The 23,610-nt window shown below is 39.5% G+C and overlaps 3 protein-coding genes across 3 annotated transcripts in view; all 3 read right to left on the bottom strand.

Annotated features, from left to right (window-relative positions):
• The window catches only part of LOC6054536 (four and a half LIM domains protein 2), a 278,680-nt gene that overhangs the window by 206,061 nt on the left and 49,009 nt on the right, over positions 1–23,610 (bottom strand). The window contains exon 2 of the mRNA XM_038262090.1: positions 17,576–17,661. Coding sequence (XP_038118018.1) covers positions 17,576–17,661 — 86 coding nt within the window. The remainder of the gene's footprint in view (positions 1–17,575; positions 17,662–23,610) is intronic.
• LOC6053795 (solute carrier family 2, facilitated glucose transporter member 3) lies at positions 8,567–10,283 on the bottom strand. Its single transcript, XM_038266034.1, is given in 6 exon segments — positions 8,567–8,829; positions 8,883–9,198; positions 9,254–9,408; positions 9,411–9,844; positions 9,894–10,171; positions 10,218–10,283. Coding segments are annotated over 6 exon segments (1,512 nt in total).
• Positions 10,336–12,481, bottom strand: LOC6053794 (solute carrier family 2, facilitated glucose transporter member 3). The gene is made up of 3 exons (XM_001869787.2): positions 11,961–12,481; positions 10,805–11,905; positions 10,336–10,754 (listed from the first exon to the last, which is right to left on the bottom strand). Exons 1-3 carry the CDS (start codon positions 11,976–11,978, stop codon positions 10,398–10,400), a joined length of 1,476 nt encoding a protein of 491 aa, XP_001869822.2. The 5' UTR covers positions 11,979–12,481; the 3' UTR covers positions 10,336–10,397.

Genomic DNA, 23,610 nt, shown 5'->3' with positions numbered 1-23,610 from the left:
CATAAAGTTTGACACCCATATTGCCCCTACTCTTATGGTTCGGCAAATGTCCCCCCATCGGAACATCCCCGGGGCCTCCGGCCACTCCAGATTGTGACCACTACTGCCGAAATGTCAAATTTCATATCCAGTATCAAAAACCATAAAGTTTGACACCCATATTGCCCCAACTCTTACGGTCCGGAAAATGTCCCCCCATCGGAACATCCGAGGGGCCTCCGGCCACTCCGGATTGTGGCCACTACTGCCGAAATGTCAAATTTCATATCCAGTATCAAATACCATAATGTTTGATACCCATATTGCCCCTACTCTGATGGTTCGGCAAATGTCCCCCCATCGGAACATCCCCGGGGCCTCCGGCCACTCCGGTTTATGGCCACTACTGCCGAAATGTCAAATTTCATGTCCAGTATCAAAAACCATAAAGTTTGATACCCATATTACCCCAACTCTTATAGTCCGGCAAATGTCCCCCCATCGGAACATCCGCGGGGCCTCCGGCCACTCCGGATTGTGGCCACTACTGCCGAAATGTCAAATTTCATATCCAGTATCAAAAACCATAAAGTTTGACACCCATATTGCCCCTACTCTTACGGTCCGGAAAATGTCCCCCCATCGGAACATCCGAGGGGCCTCCGGCCACTCCGGATTGTGGCCACTACTGCCGAAATGTCAAATTTCATGTCCAGTATCAAAAACCATAAAGTTTGATACCCATATTACCCCAACTCTTATAGTCCGGCAAATGTCCCCCCATCGGAACATCCGCGGGGCCTCCGGCCACTCCGGATTGTGGCCACTACTGCCGAAATGTCAAATTTCATATCCAGTATCAAAAACCATAAAGTTTGACACCCATATTGCCCCTACTCTTATGGTTCGGCAAATGTCCCCCCATCGGAACATCCCCGGGGCCTCCGGCCACTCCAGATTGTGACCACTACTGCCGAAATGTCAAATTTCATATCCAGTATCAAAAACCATAAAGTTTGACACCCATATTGCCCCAACTCTTACGGTCCGGAAAATGTCCCCTCATCGGAACATCCGAGGGGCCTCCGGCCACTCCGGATTGTGGCCACTACTGCCGAAATGTCAAATTTCATATCCAGTATCAAATACCATAAAGTTTGACACCCATATTGCCCCTACTCTTATGGTTCGGCAAATGTCCCCCCATCGGAACATCCCCGGGGCCTCCGGCCACTCCAGATTGTGACCACTACTGCCGAAATGTCAAATTTCATATCCAGTATCAAAAACCATACAGTTTGACACCCATATTGCCCCAACTCTTACGGTCCGGAAAATGTCCCCCCATCGGAACATCCGAGGGGCCTCCGGCCACTCCGGATTGTGGCCACTACTGCCGAAATGTCAAATTTCATATCCAGTATCAAAAACCATAATGTTTGATACCCATATTGCCCCTACTCTGATGGTTCGGCATATGTCCTCCCATCAGAACATCCTCGGGGCCTCCGGCCACTCCGGATTGTGGCCACTACTGCCGAAATGTCAAATTTCATGTCCAGTATCAAAAACCATAAAGTTTGATACCCATATTACCCCAACTCTTATAGTCCGGCAAATGTCCCCCCATCGGAACATCCGCGGGGCCTCCGGCCACTCCGGATTGTGGCCACTACTGCCGAAATGTCAAATTTCATATCCAGTATCAAAAACCATAAAGTTTGACACCCATATTGCCCCAACTCTTACGGTCCGACAAATGTCCCCCCATCGGAACATCCTCGGGGCCTCCGGCCACTCCGGATTGTGGCCACTACTGCCGAAATGTCAAATTTCATGTCCAGTATCAAAAACCATAAAGTTTGATACCCATATTACCCCAACTCTTATAGTCCGGCAAATGTCCCCCCATCGGAACATCCGCGGGGCCTCCGGCCACTCCGGATTGTGGCCACTACTGCCGAAATGTCAAATTTCATATCCAGTATCAAAAACCATAAAGTTTGACACCCATATTGCCCCTACTCTTATGGTTCGGCAAATGTCCCCCCATCGGAACATCCCCGGGGCCTCCGGCCACTCCGGATTGTGGCCACTACTGCCGAAATGTCAAATTTCATGTCCAGTAGCAAAAACCATAAAGTTTGATACCCATATTGCCCCAACTCTTACGGTCTGGAAAATGTCCCCCCATCGGAACATCCCTGGGGCCTCCGGCCACTCCAGTCCAGGTGGTGGCCAGTTCCAATGATCGACTCCCGCGACTACCATGTCTTAGCTGGTCCTTGCCTCCAAGCCATCTGCTCCCAGACCTCCAGGCCGTCTGCTACCGGGCCACCAGGCCATCTGCTTCTGATGTGTTCTCGTCGACGTCCAGCAATAGAATGACTTTTCAGGACCGACCGAGCCGAGTTTTGTTGGCTCGTCGACGATCCGAAAATTATGAGGTGGAGTGGGGGTGATTTTAGATACATCAATCTCACGTCTCTCGATTGACTGATTGGGAAACGTTCGTTCATCCAACCAGCGTGCACCAAAAAGAGGGGAAATTTGCCGAGAGGGTAATTCGTCACGTTTCAAATAAATACACGTAAAAACATTAAAATTGGTTTCTTTTGCTTGAGTATGCTGCCGAAAAACACCCCCTTTCAAGTTAGACACAAACCCTTCCGAGTTGGAACCTAAACAGTGCTTTGTGTGAGTGTGCGAATGTATGTGTGAGCATTTAAACAACCAACGCGAGGTCCGCTTCGGATGAAACCTCGGTAGGCACTGAATTTGTCTGAGGCTAAGTGCTAACTTAAATAGTATCGCACGGCATGTTGCAACCATGGTGCTACATTCTCGCGTGACAGTTCCACGGAAGGAGGAGGCAAGGCAAAATTTGCTAAGTGCTAGATACTTGAATCTGATTAATGTGTTCGGGAAAGGTTGCGCTTGACCAATCAGCGTTCGCTATTCTTTAGTAGTTTTATGTTAACTTTTAAGTACTTAAATAAATAAGTACTGTAATAAACATGTTTTAAGATCATTAAGTAAGTCTTCCCTTTCGTTTGGTGGGTAAAACGTTCAAATTGGTCGAGAGGGAAAAAAGATACAATCGTTTGAAATCTTGCACTTTTTTTGAAAATTTGCTTCTACGCGTTACATTTCGCTTCGCGAAAAATCTGGATTGCTACCCTTGTATAGAGCCCTAAGACAAAGTTCTTTGTCAAAATTTTCAAATTCTTAAACCTTCAACCATCTTTAACCATCTTTCGATGTTACATTGAATTTGATTTCAAAAACTGCTTTTATAATTTTATGATAATATTCACTGTTTTCGAGTTAAAGCAATTTAAAATTAAAAAATTTAAGGAAAAATGTAAGAATTTGTTTTATTAAAGTGAACATGACCATCTTAATCCATCGCTGGAACAACACATATTGTTGATATATGTAATATATTTTGATAGCTGAGAAAATTCACAAGAATTTTCTTTTGTGAACATTGTTGAGTTTTTTTAAGTGCTACCCTTTCGGCTCGCCGATTTCTTCTAAAATATTGATCCGATTTTCAAATGTTAAATCATGAATCCTGTGTGAAATTTTTTCACACTGGCTTAAAAGTTGGTGCTTTTTGTCCACTAAAACAAATAATCAACGAAAAAGAGTATTTGTGGCAAAAAGTTGATTAAATAATGGATTTATTTTCCCGTGAATCTATATAATAGTCCTAATCATAACCTACAATTTTGGCCGAGACTTCAAAAGATACCGATTTTCGAATTTTGGCAAAGCACTTTTTTATGGACAGCCCCAAATGTGTACTGAGACTTGTATGGAGAAAGCAGGTTAGTCAAAATGGCTTGTTTCACTCAAATAAAAAAATACATAAAATCAAAAACAAAAAAATGCCAGGTTTCAGAAAACTGGTCAGTTATTAAGTTATTCAGAAGGAATGAGTGAATAAATAAAATTTAAAAAGCAAGGGTACCGAACTTAAACAATTGATTTTTTTTTTCGCATGAACAATGTGTAAACAATTACTAACCTGAGTATTTTTTAAAACAAACCATGACAAGAGCGATCATTAATTTTCGCTCGGTTTTAATTTGTCAATACAGTTCAGACTCGATAGTTAAAAACCTATATTATCCGAAAATTTCTTAGGCTGGTTTACCCCCCCCCCCCCCCTTCCTTCAAAGCCGACCAGAAAATCAGAGAACAAAAACTAATTTTCAAAAAAGTTCAACATTTGAATGGGAATTTGAGTGCAATCAATCTATTTTAAAAGCATTCCCCCTGCCTTTGTTTGGGATGATTCAAAAATATTTTTAATTTTGTTGAGTTTTCAATATACAAAACCACAAAAAGTTTTTTCTTCGCTATTTTTTTTTCGCAGAATCTAAAAAAAATAAAAATAATGATGCATATAAACCAGGGGTGACCAAAGTATGGCCCGTGGGCCAAACGTGGTCCGCGGACCCATTTTGAATAATCATGTAAAATGGCCCGTTGTTCATATGTAAAGTGATTTAATACTTCTTAAAACAAAGGCTTATTTTAAACTGTTCATCTCTTTTTATTTTTTGCTAATATAAAACCGATGATTTATCCATATTTCCCATGTTACGACATGATTATATTGTTCAAAAATCTTTTTAATTTAAACAATTTCAAGTAACTAAGTGATTTAAATTTTCATCAAATATTTTTGGAAAGGTTTATGAAACTTTCAAATTTGATTTAGTTAGAAAACTGTGATAAAATCAAAAAAAATATAACATATTTATTTAAAATCCATAATGACCCTTTTCATGAACTGTGCCTCAAACTTACTGTGCACTAAGAAATTTTTCACCTCGGGATTCAATCTCATGACAGTTGGATAACGAATCTGATTGACTACCAGCTCATTCAGACAGATAAAACTTACAAATTTCAATCGAAAATTAAATGCAGTCGGCTGAAATCAATTTTGAGTGCATTTCTCTGCGTTTAGAATCATCTTGAGCATGTTCGGGTTTCTTCAAAAAAATATTTTGATTTTATCTAATTTTCGATGAACAGTACCGCAAAAAGTGTTTTTATGCTAAAATCGTAATTTTTGTCGAATATTAGATTTTTTGAAAATAATGATTGCAGGTGTATATTACAGGTTTTAACTATTTTTGCGTTCAAATGTTGAAATTCTTGCTTGGAATTTAATTTTTTTTCTCTCTCTTTCCATGGCCAGCTTCAAGAGACAACATTTTTTTATATTTGCGTCGACCTAATTGTTGGATAATAATTTCGTTTGTTACACTTAATTAAAAGATAAAATAACGCCGTAAAATAAATTGTTCAGATTTCATGTCACCATTTTCCAAATTGAAAAAAAACTAAAAAATTTCAATGAAAACACATGTACATTCAATTAAAAACCTTTCTCATTTTCTATTTCCTTCTATTATTGTATAACGAAAGTGTTCAAAAAATTACAGAAATTTCTGTTAACTTTCAGTGAAAGGTATATTTTTCAGTATTTTAAATGAAAATAACGCAATTTAATTTGTCAAATAACATTTTTTATTTTTGGCCCGCAAGCTCATTTGAGTTTGTAATTTGGTCCGGCACCCAAAAACTTTGAGCACCCCTGATATAAACTGTACGGGTGCAACATTTTCCAATGGTTTTATTATCGATATGTTTTAATTCTGGCTTGTTATTCCAATTATAACATATCTCATTGTTTTTTTGGACGCCATCTTGAATCTTTAATTTCCAAACCTTTTAAAATGATTTTTGGGTCATACATATTTTTTTTCGCGATTTGATTATCCTAACTGATTTTTTCTGAGAACTCTGCTGAGAATCATGTGTTTATCGACAAGCCTATCTGTCATCCGGTGCAACTAAGCCACTGTGAGCCCACATGGCTTATCGCTTCCCAAATGCTTCAAAATGCGTAAACAATAGGGTGGGTACGGAATTTGAAAAGTTCTCAGATCAAGTTCTGGTGTGGTTCCCCTTGTATGGCATACCCATAGGGACTCTCACGCCAAATTTCTGCTCATTTGGTTGAAAACTGGCTTGTCTCAAGCGAGTTCAAGTTTACATGGGATTTACTATGGGAAATTTTTAATTTTCGTTCATTCGCTCCTACAGGCCTGGGGAAAACATGTAGAAACTTCTAGGATGGCCAGAAATGAGCGGAATCGTCTGGAGAACAACTTTCCCTAAGAGACCAGGTCGATTCGTTCAACCCCCATCGAGCTCAACGGCAATACATCCGGGGTTTTCGGAACCAACGGTTTTCCCCAGAAAGCATCAAATTTTCCTTAGCATGCTATGAATGTTTGATGAAAAACGCGACGCCACATGTCAAACAGCTACCACGTGGACTAGCATCGCCTATGAAAAATGACTTTTTATTACTTTTTGAACTATAGAATTATCATTTATGGTGATCCTGTTACTATTTACCTGTATTCTAAACCTCCAAATAAGAAAAAAAAACTGTTATGGTGCAAATTTTACAATCACGTGGTAGCTGTTTGACATGTGGCGTCGCGTTGTTCATCAAGCATTCATAGCATGCTAAGGAAAATTTGATGCTTTCTGGGAAAACCGTTGGTTCCGAAAACCCCGGATGTATTGCCGTTGAGCTCGATGGGGGTTGAACGAATCGACCTGGTCTCTTAGGGAAAGTTGTTCTCCAGACGATTCCGCTCATTTCTGGCCATCCTAGAAGTTTCTACATGTTTTCCCTAGGCCTGTAGGAGCGAATGAACGAAAATTCAAAATTTCCCATAGTAAATCCCATGTAAACTTGAACTCGCTTGAGACAAGCCAGTTTTCAACCAAATGAGCAGAAATTTGGCGTGAGAGTCCCTATGGGTATGCCCTACAAGGGGAACCACACCAGAACTTGATCTGAGAACTTTTCAAAATCCGTACCCACCCTAGTAAACAATGCAAATGCAAAAAAAAAACACGGACCTCGGTTTAGTGCCGATTTGTGATATGAGACAATCTTAAGCAATCGCCTTATTCTTGAATGAAAAAAATATTATCTATATGTGGTTATGATAAAGGCAAATTATGTGATTAAACGTGTGAGTGTCTATAAATTGCTGTCTTTAGCAATTGGATCGCTAGTAGTCTGTTAGATCGTTGGACCAAATTCAATGTGTAGAAAATGTCGGCAGACCCATTTTCCTAGCTGGGACCTTTCGATTGCAAGACAGGTGACTTTGAGTACTACTCGGAACAGTTTGAGCATTTTCATGAAGTTAGAAATGAGTTGGAAGACGAAAAAATGAAGGCGAAAAAATTCATCGTGACCATCGGTACGGAAGCGTACCTTTACGTGATGGTGGGTTAGCAGGTCGAATTAAGAAGTTCATTTTTCGAATGTTTTTATAGCCTTTCCTCAGTAAGATGAGGAAGACAAAACATGGATGAAAAAACAATTATAAATGTAACGCGTGATCCTCAACAATCACCTAATCTAGGGTAAAATCCGCGAATAACATGAAGAGGCTTTTCTTGGTGCTGCTATCGGTGGTTGTAGTATTGCGCAGTGGCCACTTCCTAACCACTTCATTGAGAAATTATCAGCAGATTGCGCCATCTGTCTTATCTGAAGCGGATTCGAACCCAGCGTTCATAGATAAAATGCACTTTTGTTTCAAAAGTAATTTATTCTTACAGATTTCAAGAATCATTACACACTGAACGATTACACACACTAATTTGTTCTGAAAATCATATTAAGATTTCATTGTTTCACCTTTCACCTCAGTACACCTATTCGAACGTTACAACCTACAACACTGCGAGTAACATCAACTCAACTCACTTCACCTGCCGCGGCTTGTACCGACTCGCTTCGTGGTGCACCTTCTGCTTGCAAACCGACGCGATGTGGCCCTGCTCGTTACAGATGTGGCACGTCTGGTTCCGGTGGTGGCAGTAGCGCGTTCCGTGCCCGGTGTGGCCACAGACGCCGCACTCAACGGTGCTGTAGTCGATCTTGGGTTTGCTTCCCCTCTTCTGCTGTTGAACTCCTGCTGCTGCGTTCTTCGGGGTGTGAACCCTCGTCGTGGTTGTCACCGGTTCAGGCTGTGCTGCCGGCGCCTGTCGAATCATGACGCCGCCGGGACTTCGACGACCCCGGGTCACCGATGGTTGCGGCTGGTCTTCGGGTAGAATCCATTGATTTTGGGCGGGATTTGGTGGTCTGACGGTGGAACTAGCTGCCGCTCGACTGTGACTATGGTAGTGCTGAGTCCATCCGGTCTTCTGGTAGTTGTGACTGGTTCCACGGTGATGCCGGCGGGAACCGCCGGAATGCTTTCCCGGATTTGATGCACCAACACCCATGTTGAATTGAGCTGGTTTGATTTTTGACGATGCCCGAACGGCGTCGGATATTGGACTGAGGCTTGCTCAGCTTGAAAAGTGCTGAGATAAGCCGATAGTTGTGGCGGCGAGACATAAACAAACCACGCTTGAGGTTGTAGTGGTGAGGAGGAGGGTTTGGTGAAAAAGGTACACGATTTTAAAGAGATTTATTGGTAAGAGTCCAGGAAAATGTTGCAGATTTAAGTTAAATTTTTATTCAAGGTTGAGGATTGTCAAATTTTCGAAACCCGTTGGCCATCAGCCGAGCCACATCTCCAACGGAACGTCCTCGCGTCTCCGGAAGGAACCTCTTGACCAGTGCTGCCAGCATGACACAGTAAACGGAAAACGGAAGAAACGCATACGCTCCCCAAGCGTGCTGCATGATCGGGAACACCATACTGATGATGAGGTTGGACATTCCGGCACCTAAACTTCCCAAAGCTATCGCCGAAGAGCGAGCGTCCAGGTTGAACAGTTCTGAAAGTTGGTTTGAGGTTATGTCTGAATTTGAATTTTCGGACGTAGCTTAACCGATCCAATGAAGAACGGGATTTGTCCAACCCCGATTTGGAAGGCAATTATGAACAGGAGCATCGCTGCTATGGATGCTTCCGCGAACCAGGTTACGGATTCCACGAAAATGATCATCAACGTTACTAGCAGTAGCGTTATGCTACACGCAGTACACGAGATCAACATGAGAGGTCGCCGGTTGAAGCGAGCCATGAGGTACGGTCCGCAAGCGGAACATACAAGATTAACACAGCCCAAGCCAACGCTAACGAGTTTAGCTTCATTGGCGGGCAGTCCGATGCGCTCCAGCGTCGATACCGAGTAGAAGAATATCTTGAAGAAATTCGTATTGAAAGATCTGTAACAACAGGGAATCTCTAAGTCTTACCGCGTTGATTCCGGAGAATCCGTTCCCAGCAGACATGCAGCAAAGCAGTACCAGTGGAAGTCTCAAGCTTGGATCATTAAGAACAGCCAGCAAGGACATCGATTTCGTCTTCTCGCAATCAACATGATCTACCTTCACTTGAAGTAATCGTCCCCAACTGAATGTTGTCCAAATATCTTCCGAATCGCTTCTACCGCGCCTTCCGGATCATTCTTCACCTTAAACAGGTATTCGGGACTTTCCGGCAGCCAACAGTACGGAACGAAGCACAACACGAGCATCAACGCGTAGCAACTCAACGCGTATTGCCAGCTATCCTCATCCCCTAGCACTTGATCTAGTCCGACGACCTGCCCTAGCACAACACCCGCCGTTATCCCGATCGGAACCAGAACTCCGACCGCGCCACGCAGCTTCAACGGTGACAGTTCGGTCAAATACAGTGGCAGCACAGCGATTGCCAGTCCAAGACCGGACCCGGCTATTGCGCGCCCCAAAAAGAGCAACTCGATCGAGGAGGTCGTGCGGCAAAGCAGGAAGCAAGGGGCGACTAGAGCCAGTACGATCCCGCAAATGAGGAAGGACTTCTTCCTGAAATGGTGAGGCTGTGAGGTTGTCGATGAACGCAACTCATACCAACCTTCCAAACTTGCAGGTTAGAATCCCTCCAAAGATGCTGATGAAGACTCCGAATAAAATCGCCACCGTTACGATGGAAGCCCACAGCAGATTCAACTCTTCGTCCGAAAGCCAGATCCCAAATCGGGTCGAGATCACGGCTCGACACCATGCTTGGATGTACTCAGCCGGTGCATTGATGATGCTTCCCTGAAATCCAGCTGGTACAGCCACTCCCAAGGTGATTACGAACCCCGCAAACACCAAGCCAGGTGTCCAATTGGAGTCCTGATGGGATAGGAATTACCTATATTGTGACCGTGACTATGAATGATTTGAACCCTACCGGCAGCTGAAACTCCATGGTGCTACTGTTGCCGGCGCAACCTCGAGTGCCAAAGTGGACTTCCATGTCTGAGTTTCTCAAGTGGGCAGTCAACAATCGTTACTGAGTCAATAAAGGGTACTTTGACAACAAAATCGTTTTATTTCGTTCAGATCACCGTTCGAGCACCATGATTCACTTCTACAGCACCTTCGAGCGAAACCCTTTGGATACCAGTGCCGCCACATCGGACACTTGTCTGCCGCGGGTCTCCGGTAGGTAAAACTGCACCAGAATGGTCAGCACGAAGCACGCAATCGAGCAGGGCATGAACACGAACGCACCCCAGACGCTCTGGATGGCCGGGAACAGCATACCGACGATGAAGCTACAGCCCCAGGAGGAAATGCTTCCGAAGGCCATGGCAGCGGGTCGCGGACCGAGCTCGAACAGCTCGGACCCTATGAAGAAGGGAATGGGTCCGATTCCGACTTGGTACACGACGATGTAGAGCAGGATTGAGGCGATCGACGCGTAGCCGAACCAAGAGACGGCGTCCTGTAATGAGAACCAATTGAGATTGATTTCAAGAGGAAGACATACCTTACCTTAAGGTGCAAGACAATAGCCAAGCAGAACAGGAATACACCGCAGAAGAAGCAGGATAGCAGACTCAGCGGTCGTCGATTGAATCTTCCCATCAGGTATGGCGTGAAGAAGGACACAAACAGGTTCAGACATCCAACGCCAAGATTGGCGAACTTGGCTGCTGTCGTACTCAATCCGACCGATTCAAAGATCGAAACCGAATAGAAGAATACCGCATTGACTCCGGACAACTGTTGTCCTCCCATCAACGCGCATACCAGAATCAGTGGTAGCCTCAACGTGGGATCCGTCAGCACTGACCACATCGTTCGAGTTGAAGTACTAGTCTCTTCCATTGCCAGCTTCAAGTTCTGACTGGATCCCGCGTTGACCATCTGTAGCTTCACGTAGTCATCCCCAATTGCTTCATGTCCGAAGATTCGTCGAATCTCGCGCAGAGCACCCTCCGGATCACTCTGGACACTGTACAGAAACTTTGGACTCTCCGGCATCCAAGGATACGGCAAGTAGCAAAACAGGTTCAACACAACGAAGAATCCCAATGCGTAGTGCCAGTGTTCAACCGTGCCCAGCACCTGTTCCAAACTAGTAACTTGCCCGACAACTACCCCAGCCGTCAGTCCCAATCCCACAAGACTACTGAGCGTGCCTCGTAGCTTCGTTGGCGCTACCTCCGAAAGATACATCGGCAGAACGCTGGTCGTCAACCCGGCGGCCAACCCAATGATCGCCCTACCCACCAACAACAGCTCAATCGAGGACAACGCTCGACACACCAGAAAGCAAAACCCTCCAACCGTATGAAGCACTCCACACAACAGGTATGACCTCTTCCGACCGATCTTATCCGCCAACACTGCCCCTCCCAGCGATCCGAAAACTCCGCAAATCAGCGATATCGAAACAACCACCGAGAAGAGAGTCTTGACCCCATCCGCCGACAGCACCGTTCCGTAACGCTCCAGGATCGTCGCCTTACTCCAGCGTTGGATGTACTCCGCCGGGGCGTTGATAACCCCGATGTTGAACCCGGCCGGGATCGAAACGCCCAGCGTGCTGGTCAGTCCCAGCGTGAACAGACACACCGTCCAGCCAGCGTCCTATCGATCAAGAATAACTCTGTAGCTTCCAACAGCATTTAAGCGGAGTGCTTACCGGTAGAGTGAGATCCATGTCGGGAGATGTCCGCCGTGCGATTGACGGACAGGACACATTGCGTTTGAGTACCTTTCCGTCGGCGGTGGAAAGATTTACGGCAGGATCTCGAGTGGCTACCGGCAGCAGCTAATGCTGTTGACTTGTTGTAAATTATGTTAAGTCTACCGGTGTTACACCGACTCGTAATTAGTAAAGTGAGATATCTCGAAACGTGAGTTGGGTTGGTGCATCCTATCAGTGGATACGTTAATTGGGGCGTGTTCGGTGTTGAATCAAATGATGACATTTGCGTGTTTTGTACGGAAGGAGTCACGTGTTTTGAAGGACGTTTTTAAAGTAGTTTGAATAGTTTTTCCCATGCCTCTTTTTCCTCGATTAGTCAAGGATATTCTAAAGAACCCCTTCAAAACAAAACTAGAGAAAGTGAATTTCAACCAGATGTATTGTGAGTGTTTCGGCATTGGCTTCCAGACTGTAGAGCATGTGTTTTTCTAAACGAAGAGATAATGAAATAAATAAAAAAAAAGTGATACACGTGCGCTAAAAAGCAAAAGATCAAAACAAAAATTGACCCCGTTCGTTTGAGAACAGTTGGTGCCAAACCATCGGGGTTTAAGTGTAAAAATGTAAACCTGATGAAAATTCATTAAAATTTGATGAAAATTCACCAATTCCAGATGCAATATTACGCATTTTTTTTACACAAAATCTGTCACCAATTCCTGAAAATATTACCATCATTTTTTTTCTGTGTAGGTACAGTAGATTTTTAGAGTAAATTTGCAAAACAAGCTATGAGTCATGGTTTTCCTATGCAGTATTATTGTTCCAATTTCTAATTAACAATGTTTAAAAAATCAAAATATGATATTGTAACTAAGGGCTTATGAGCCATTCTTTACGAAATCGGTCTTTTTTCTTGAATTTTATTTTTTTGTCTTTTTTAATCCGGCTGAAACTTTTTTGGTATGCTAAAAATGGCTCAATTTTTGCAACCAATACTTCGATTTAAAAAAAAATCAGAATTGATTCAAAAATTCATAACTCGGTCAAAGATTTTTAGCCCATTCTGGAAATCTCTGAAAAATTCACATTTGATGTCTTCTAAAACATACCAGAAAATAATGAAAAAATAAAATAGTGTTTTTTGCAAATTGAGTTTCAGTGACAAGAAGTGAAATAAAAAGTCACCAATTTTTTTTTACTGTGTTTATTTTTTTCAGTGTAGTCCTTCGATCAAAAATATCCCTTCAAAAGATACAGATTTTTGAATTTTCATATATCATTTTTGTATGGACATTATATGGACAAACTAATGATGCAAATCGAATGACCGAAATCCCAGAGAATTGCTCTAATGAAAAGTATGGACACTTTCTGCCAAAAGAGAAGCTGAATGAACTTTTTATTAAAAGCTCGAAGACCCACCTTCATGTATACATATCGACTCAGAATCGAAAACTGAACAAATGTCTGTGTGTGTGTATGTGTACGTGTGTGGGTATGTGTGTGTGTATGTGTGTGTGTATGTATGTATGTGACCAAAATTCTCACTGAGTTTTCTCAGCAATGGCTGAACCGATTTTGACCAAACCAGTTGCAATCGACTTGGTATAGGGTCCCATACATCGCTATTAAATTGTTTGAAGTTTCGATAAGTAGTTCAAAAGTTATGTATAAAAATGTGTTTTCACATATACTCGGATCTCATTTATATGCATGTGAACGATGTCCGGATCCATCATCCGACCCATCGTTGATTAGGTAATTAAAAGACCTTTCCAACAAGCTTACAACATTGAAGATCTGGCAACCCTGTCTCGAGTTATGACCACTTAAGTTATATCTGCGTACTTATTTTTCTGGATCAAAAAAAATAGCTGAAATATGTGTCCAAACCACTCATATTACCAATTGTTGGTAAAAAGTGAGGAAGGCATCAACCACATAGGTGGATTAAGTTAGTTTTTTTTTAATTTGTCCGTTAATGTTGTGTAAAAACAAAATCTGGAGTTTTTTTTAAAAGGTCCAATAAACCAAATTTCCAGTTTTTGCTTTTTGGGTGTTTTTGAAACCGCCTTGAGTCAGGGGTATTAAAAAACACCCAAAAAGCAAAACCGAAAATTCGGTTTATTGGACCTTTTCAAAAAAAAAACTCCAGAAATATTTTTATTTCATCGAGCCATACTTTTTGAAAAGGCTAAAAACACTAATCAAGACCTTTTTTCAAACAATTCGACGGGATCCTAAAATTAAAAAAAAAAAAACAAAAATTCGAAAATTTAACACAGACTTTATTTGTTATCACTGAAAAGCTGACCAATAGTTGTCGGGCTATCGTGATTTGTAAAGAAGGATGATAAGAAAGTACTCAGAATTTTATATTTTGATTCGCAAAAAAGTGAAAAAAAACATGAAAAAATACTTTACACTTTTTATGTGCAATTAACTTAAATCATTGTATCATTTGTAATCATTTTCAGTATGTTTAGATTTATTCATAAATCATCAGAATTATTTTGTAGGTAGCGATAATTGATAAGACACACAGTACTGCCAGCTGTTTGGCGAAATTCTGTTTCTGGTTTTTGAACCGAAATCGCTATATTTGAAAAACTAGTGAAAATTTTAAAACTTTTTTCTACTTTTTGAATACCATCTTAACTTTTCTACTTGATACACGATGAATTAAATATGATCAGTGTTTTTTTAACTTTTTAAAGTTGATTGTTAATCAAATAAAATTTCAACGCATCGAAAATTTTTAAACTTTACGAGGCCTACCCAGAAATGACAACGAAATAATAAAACTTCTAATAAAGTTACAACTGTGCAAGAATAAACAAAAGTTTTCGGAAAATAGCTGGCAAATCTTTAAGAATCGTGTTATTCCGATGTATAACATTTTCTAGAACCTCTTTATCTATAAGATGCTTGAAATAAAAATAAAAAAATCAAAGTTCTCGGTAATTTTGCGATGCATTCTCGGTCAACATTTGATACTCGAAGGTGAAGTTTGTATGGGAAAAATCGGAAAAAATGTATGAAAAACCCAATTTTCTTACTGTTTGGTCTGCAGGGTGAGTTACTTCCATCCAAATATTCCCAAAGCTATAAAACTCGATATTGTAAAGTTATCAGCGATTTAATTATGCCATGTTTTCTGAAAACTTTTTTATTCACCAACTAGTGTTTCGCTTGTGAAGCAAAGGGGTATTTTTTCTGGGCACCATGGTTCTCGTGTATCACACATTTTTTTGATACAGTCCATTAAATGTAAAATCAAATTTTAAATTGAAAATAACGCTTCAAGTATCAAGTCAAGTGCATCGCTTTCAAGTCAATCTGATTTTCTTATTCGTTTTCGAAAAATATTTAGTTTTTAGCAGTTCAAAACTTCGAGATAGAGCACGGTGTATTTTCCCGAGAACATTGAGATAAAAAAATCGGCAAGTCTGATTTCCAAGCTGGAAACCTCAAAACGACCAAATAAAAAACTTTTCTTTGTGCAATTTTTCATGAAATACAGCAACAAATTGCCCGGATACAAATTCGAGCTTAAAACATTGCTAAACTTAGAGTTTTTCATTTAAAAGCTATTTATTACCCATTTTTTCAATCCTCTGCCATACAACACTAAACTATTTTAAAACATTTTCGAATCAATCACATTTCCATTTAAAAGTATCAATTTTGGATCAATATACCAAAATTTCTGGATTTAATTCCCATTCAAATGATAAACACTGACGAAATTTTTGGCCGAAACCCGCAAAATGTCGGGAAAGAGCACTTCTTTCATGGTGCCCAATATCAGACATTCCAAATTTTTTATCTTAAGTTTGTTCTAGGAAACACACCGTGAGAGTCCATCAAATTAAACATTTTGTGAAGAAGATTACTTCTCAGTGTCATCTTATCTGTACTCATTTTTGATCTCGTGATATCTCGGTTTGATTCTTATTGTTAACACCTAAACTCCCAAGCTCGAGAAAAAATGTGAATTCTATATAAATTCCCCCTTTTTCTCGAGCTTGGTAGTTTAGGTGTTAGTGTTTATGAATTTTGTGTTCTTTTCTATTAAAATAATTTAAAATCAAGCTCAACATTAAAAAATATCATAAAAAATGTATTTTGTCCTTTCCACTACTCTTTATTCTTAAGCTTTTAGAAAACATTTTTTCAGGAGTGCTTTTCCTTCATGAAGTATTTTTATCTTGCAAAAACCTGATTTTGTACCAAGTTCAAGCATAGAAGACGCAAGAGAAAAACATTGGAATTAAAACACGTATTTTGGGCATTCAACTGCTCGTGAAAAAAAAAATTCAAAAAGTAGTAAAAATCTTGATAATTACTTATCAACATTGTTGACGGATAGAAAATTAGATTTATTAATTTTTCATAAATTTGTTATAAACATTCAGGTTGATTTTTTTTACGAATCCCTCGGACATCACTCTCACTTAAGCTCAGTGATCAATAATTTTCCAGTTTGCTCACCATGCACTTAACCTCATGCAATCCGAAACCCTAAAAACACGCACATATAGATCTCATATCTCACAAGCCTTTTGCTTGTGTTGAGCGAAAAAAAAAACATGAAACAGAAACTGAAAACTGAAAACTGTAAACACACACTCCCCGGTCGGCGACAGTATCAGTCGAGTCGTCCGACCAACACCACATCAATCGATCGAGCAACAGTTGGCAAAACCCCACAACCTCCCGACTGTTGGTAAACAGTGAGCTAAACCACTCCGTCGTGTGTTCCAGCGAATCCGCCACATCGCGATAAAAATGTAATTGCACCCTTAATGACGTCGACGACAATTAAAAAAGTGCACGTTTGAGCTGATCTGGATTTACCGTGTGGTGATTCGGAACTCGGAACGCTATGGGTTGCTGTAGCTCCCAGGACGACTACCGGGAGGACGACGACGATGACGTGCTGGTGTTCCCCATCAACGGACAACGGAGACAACCGCAGGTGGTCACACGACAACCACCGGCACCGCCGGTACTCGCCACTCGGACCAGCAACTTCGTGTTCCTGGAACCGTCACACCTGCAGACTATCACAACCTCCTCAACGTACCTGCGACCTCCAGCGGCAGCGCCGCTTGCTCGAACCTCCTCCCGAGGAGCTCGAACTCAACCGTCCGTTTCGGTAGTTCCAGACCGGCGCCCACCCAACTCCGGCCGGATCGTACGTGGCAGCTGTGAAGCTTGCGGCCAATCGGACCACCTCAAGGCGGACTGTCGGTACAGGAATCGGCTGTGTTTTTACTGCCGCGAGGAGGGTCACATCATTTCGGTGTGCCCAAACAAGCGACGAAAGCAGACCCAGGGACGTGGCCGCGGCCGGGGTGGCAAGCGACGGGGCTTCTAGAAGAGGGGCATCGCGTCAGCGATTTAGTTTTTATTACCGTTTCAAGAGTGTGTTTTGTGCTAAGGACCGTGAATACGTCGTCGTATATTTGTCAAGTGCCTTACTTTCCGAGAAGACTGAAACGCGCGGGACTCGAAGTTTGCGAGCTGCATGTTGGTGTTGAACTCCGCCCAGAGAATGAAACTGTTTGTTTGTGAATCGAAAAAAAAAAATCGATACGTACCTCCAGGAGTGGGGTGTAAAGCCGGGACACTGGTCCGGGCAGTTGTCGCATTCGGCACCGTCGAAGATCTCGTTGATAATGACGCCCTGTGTACATGTGAGTGAGGAAGAGAAGAGATGCAAATGTTTAAAAATGAAATAAAGTGTTTGTTTTGTGGGATGTAATTTGGTTGTTTAATTTTAAATCGAAATCTCTTCCTTGAAAATGTGTTGCGGTAATTTGTTTGCAATCGATGTATTTTCAGCTGCTAATATAAAAATTATTCAAAATTTCTCAAAACTTATTTATGCACGAGAACCAATTACTACTTTGACTAAAGATAAGTTAAAAATTCAAATTGCCTCCACGTTCTTTTAACATCATGGTGAGACAAACGTACAAACTCTGTTCAGAATCACAGCTTCTTTGCGCGCTGCGTGAAACTTTTCAAGCTGTTCTACGCAACCGGCATTCCGTCTAATGGTCAACCTGCCATCTAGTGGAGAGTAGCAAAATCAATATGGGCTGTGTGTGTAACTAAAAATGTTTTTGTTTCAATTTCTGAAGCATCTGAAAATGTTCGACACAGGAAAAAAAGTTAAATTTTGGAAGATTGTAAATTTGGTTGGTCGAATATTACCTCTTTTTTGAGTATTGTGGAATTAGCTGATAGCTGGATTTTCTAGCTTCATCTCACGGTCGCTGGAAACGATCGTGGATAACCCTAGGGATGACCAATTGGTATGCAAAAGTTCAATTCAAAAAAAAATATGGTCGGCAATTTTTTGTCTTTAATCACTTCTTCAACATCAGAAATACATTCTTGCTAAATTTTTATCATGTTGGCAAAATATTATAATTCTTGAAAAAAATTCCAACGACCGATCCCAGTACGGGACTGATCGTACAATAATCTTCTAAATATATAAAAAAAATCGATGGTTTTGTTCGAACGCGAATCAATTCAACACGGAATGTCGGATCGAGGTGCTTTTTGTTGCGTTGAGTTCGTATAAGCCCAAGGAAGGTTCTTACGCCAAAAAGTTACAACTTTGGCCACTCTGGAACCGATTTCGGAAAATCTGCGGATTGTATGGGAAAAGTTACGTAAACTAAAATTTAGATCACAGGAGGCTGAATTAGCAAACAAGCAAGAAACGTCAGGAAACCTAAAAAGGGCAGGACGAAGTTTGCCGGGAAGACCTTGTATTACATAAAAAATGAGTAAAAATTTAAACCTGATGTAAACTTTCCAAAAAGTGAGGAAAATTCACAGATTCCTGATGCACAAATCCTACAATTTTTTTTTTGAGACAGAATCTGTCATCATTCCCTGATGAATATTTGGTTTTGGTTTGGTCCCAAGCACAATTTGTAAACAAAGTTGTTGTTCGATCGTTTCTAGTTCAAATCCAAAGTTTTTTTTTAAAGTCCAATAAACAATGTGAATATTATCCTTATGTTTAAGACCTTTTCAAAGAGTCTAGAATTTAAGAATTATTAAACTAAACAATGCTTAGTTGTTCATCTGTTACTCTTTGCTTAAGGGTGCACAGCAACCAAGGAAGTTGTTGTCTTCTTATTCCAAATCTGTCAAACTTACTGACCCATTCCTGCAAGTATCTGATTGTAAAAATATTCAAACTTTGTTGTAAATAACTATGAAGACAGTAGGGGAACATCATCTAATTCTAGTGTGCCTCTAATGTTGGCAGGTCAGAACTTTGACATTCAATTAAAGCTAATTAAAAGCGTTTTCAACTGAAATCGAGTGATAAATAGCCCAATTATAAGTGAGCATGCAAGTTTCTATCAAAAGTTTTGCAAAATTAGTTGTTTAAATAGTGAAAATCAGCAAATTGGATGGAGTTAAGAGCGAGTGGTTAACCTGCCAAACATACGAGAATTTTCCCGTTATAGTTCCCGATAGTTCCCGTAGTTCTGAAGATGCTAAAATGTCTGTAGCAAAAAGCTGGGTGCAAAAGCTATGGTTGATGTGTACCGTTAAAAACAATAAAAACTTAATTAAAAAAATGTTTTTTAAAAATTGTCATTATTTTCCAAAGTATTCAGAGAGCATCTCAATAAATTTCAAAACATATTTTAAAGACTAAATAAAAATTTTAATCGAAAATTTCTAGAACTTTTTTCGATGAAATACACCGCAAAAAAATTGCCAAGAATTTAATTAAAATGTAGTTTTCCGCCCACTTTGTAGAAAGTTGCATTTAACAGAAATTTTATGATTTTTCGGATACAAATATTAGAAAATAAAAAAAAAAATATATTTCTTAAATTTAAAAGGTTAAAAAACAAATCTCTTCTCCAATATTTGATATGATTTAAAATTAAAAACTACATTTTAAATCAGTGGTTCTCAACCTTTATCGTTCCATTCCCCCTTTACTAATGGGTAAGATCTTCATTCCCCCCCCCCTTGAATTTTGAAAAAAAAAATCAAATATAATCTTAGATTCAATGTTTACCATAGGATTGACGTTTTCATTTAAAATAAAAAAAAATATACATATTTAAAAACATAAATTTTCATTTTATGAAATAAACTGAAAAATTAAATGAACTGTTTCTGTTTGAATTAATGCCCATTAAATGAAAACCCATTTTTTTTCAAATGTTGTTCATAAATATTCTATGCTAAATAAAAAATAGCTGTACTGGAATTAAGCCTTTACACATTTAAAAATACGTAAAAAAAAATTATTGCTCAAGTTTAAAACTAATATTTGAATTCTTTAAAACTAAAAAATTTGATTACAACCACTGCTCCTTGAAAATTTAAGAAAAATATTTTAAAAAGTAAGGATTGAAAAAAAATACTTGTTCAAATGCGATATAAATACTACCAGAAATTTTAGTTTAATTTATTTTCAAAATACTACTGATTTTTAGAATTGTGCACAAATAATTACAATCTCTTTGAAAATTAACTCTAAACTCCAATTTTAGAAAAACTTTAAAAAATTAAAATTAGCTATTGTTTGAAATAAAACCCAAAGTCGAAAAAAAGATTTACAAACCTTTTCTATTTTATATCTTAACCGCTTTTGTTGAGAAGCTTAAAAAATATCCACAAATTATCATGTTCAGTATCGATAAGTCCTCCCCAATTCGATACTTTTAAAGAAAGTTTCAGATATGGATTTTTTTTGCAAGCGCGTTTAAAGGCAATGGATTTCTATTGCATCCTCATTCCCTCCCAAGAATGGCCAAATTAACCCCAGGGGGAATTCCTCACCGGTTGAGAAACACTATTTTAAATGAACATTCTTATTTAAGAAAAATTAAGATTGTTAAAAATAATGCCCTTCGAATGGCTTTGTAATTTTAATCACAAACTATAAAAAAAAACTTGCGTGCTTATTGTTTCATGAGAACCAATAAATGGGTAATTCTCTGCCAAGTCACACGAAATAGGAAAAAGGTGCCCCGATCCCTCTTCGATTTGCGTGAAACTTTGTGCTAAGGGGTAATTTTGATCCCTGGTCGTTAATTTGTCGACGCAAAACGCAAAAAGTAACTTTGTTTTTGTAAAATTCGCTAAAGCCATCGGAAAATACATTTTGATTTGTATAAACAAACTTATGATCCAAATTGTCCTCACCGATCATCAAAAATCGTAAACCGGGGTAACATAGATAAAATTTCTATTTAATTTTGGAATATTGTCCAACTGGAACTGGGGTTTGTCTCAAAATTATAATTTTTTAAACATATACTGGTAGGCCCCACAAGTTAAATGCACTATTTTAGATTTTTTTTTCAATTTTTTTTAATTAGTTGCGTTGAAAATTATTATTTTGAAATCCGGGGTGACTTTGATAGTCATAGTCGACGAAGTTGACTTTATAGCTGTCGGCCACCATTGCTAGTACCAACCACTAGTGTCTTCCTTTTTAACTACAAGGACTTCGCCGCCCTGGGCTCCTAAGTGTACTAGAGTATGGCACGGAGCGACGGCGCCGAATACCCATATTTACACAAAGAATTTTAGAGCGCCCGCAGGCGGGACAGTCATAGTCTTTCTTGTTAAATTTAAAATGTAAATAATTGTATTTTTACATCAAAAGTATTATTATTATTTTTTTCATAAAAAACAATGTTTATATTTAGTCAACTAAGTTTATAAACTTTTAACTAAATACATCTGAATTTTATCTAAAATTGTTAAATATAAGAAAATCATCTTCATTGAGAAAATCATGAAAATCATTGTTGGTAAAGAGTGAGGAAGGCACCAGGTGGATTAGGTTACTTTTTTTTATTGAGCAACCATTATAGAAAGCTGCAAAATTGTATGGGACCATCCACAAACCACGTGGACACTTGTTTTAGGAATCTCAAACCCCCCTCCCCCCCCATCGTGGACAATTTCCATACAAATAAATTATTGTTTGTATGAAGCGTGGACAATCGCCAACCCATACTTAATAGCCAATCAACCACTCAAATATGATTAAAATGAGAACGCAGAACCAAAAATTGAAAAAAAAAACTAACATAATCCACCTATGTGGTTGGTGCCTTCCTCACTCTTTTCCAACAATGGGTGATATGCAGACATGCATCCGCTCTAACTCCTCTTTTAGAAGAACTTGTTTGGCATTTCACGTAGAAGATACCCAGCATGTTGTGCCAAAGATTAGAATACGCTAATTACGCTTGTCTTTTAGGCTCCCGAAGACCCTGAGAGATTATTTTGAAACCCAACTGAGATATAGGTTAAGAACTCTTAATTGCACTCAAAGAGCTTTTAAGAAGTTCTTCTTGAGATCTTAAGAGAACATTTACATGAAAATATAGCTAAAATCGGGTTTTCCAATGAACCAATGTTTTCTACACATTATTCAAACCAAAAACAAGAGATTTTTACCTAGCAACAAGCATAACATTGCTTCAAATGAAAATGCCATCTAGAACAAGCTGAGTGCCGTTAAAAAGAGCTCATAGTGCCGATGCATGTCTGGTGATATGTGATATGATGGGTTTGGACACAAATTTCGTCTAATTTCGTTCCGGAATACAAAAAACACATAATCACTCAAGGGCTCATAAGTGGCATCATAAGTGGTCATAGCTTGAGACAGGGTTGCCAGATCTTCAATGATTTGGATTCGTTGGAAAGGTCTTTCGATTACCTAACCAACGATGGGTCGGATGATGGATCCAGACATTGTTTACATACATTTAAGTGAGATCCGGCTACAAAAAAGTACATAAATATCACTTAAGTGGTTATAAATCGAGACAGTGTTGCCAGATTATCAATGTTTTGGACTCGTTGGAAAGGTCTTTCAATTATTTAACTAACGATGTTTTACATGATGATGTTTGGTTCAGTTTACTGCCATTTGTTCAACTTCCGAAAATATGCGAAAACACATTTTTTTACATAACTTTTGAACTACTCATCAAAACTTCAAACAATTCAATAGCACCAAGTCGAATGCGACTGGTTTGGTCAAAATCGGTTCAGCCAGTGCTGAGAAAACTGAAACTGACATTATTGGTCACATACACACACATACACACAGACATTTGTTCAGTTTTCCATTCTGAGTCGATATGTATACATCAAGGTGGGTTTTCGAGCTTTAAATAAAAAGTTCAATTTTGGAGCAGGATTATAGCCTTACCTCAGTGAGGAAGGCAAAATAATACAAAAAACTTTTTTTTGTTAATGATTCGATTATATAAGGTCCCGAAAAACCTTCGGATAATCGAGGCATCGGATAATCGAGACTAGAGTGAACGATGCAATTATGCCTGATGGATCTTTGATCGAATATTTGATATTACACTAATATTACAATATTTTCAAAAACATATTACAATATACTATAATATTACAATATTTTCAAAAACATATGTAATTTTGGGATTCAGTAACAAAAATTAAATAAATCATCTTCTTATGGAAATGACCCACATTCTTTTAATGGAAAATAAATAAAATGCAATGTACTTTATTTCACAACACTCAATTACCCTCAATCAACTATAAGATACATCCCATTTCACAACCCTTCTGCAGTTGC

Source organism: Culex quinquefasciatus, chromosome 3 (genome assembly GCF_015732765.1).
Source record: "Culex quinquefasciatus strain JHB chromosome 3, VPISU_Cqui_1.0_pri_paternal, whole genome shotgun sequence".
Taxonomy (NCBI): Eukaryota; Metazoa; Arthropoda; class Insecta; order Diptera; family Culicidae; genus Culex; species Culex quinquefasciatus.
This window is presented reverse-complemented; position numbering and strand designations above follow the sequence as displayed.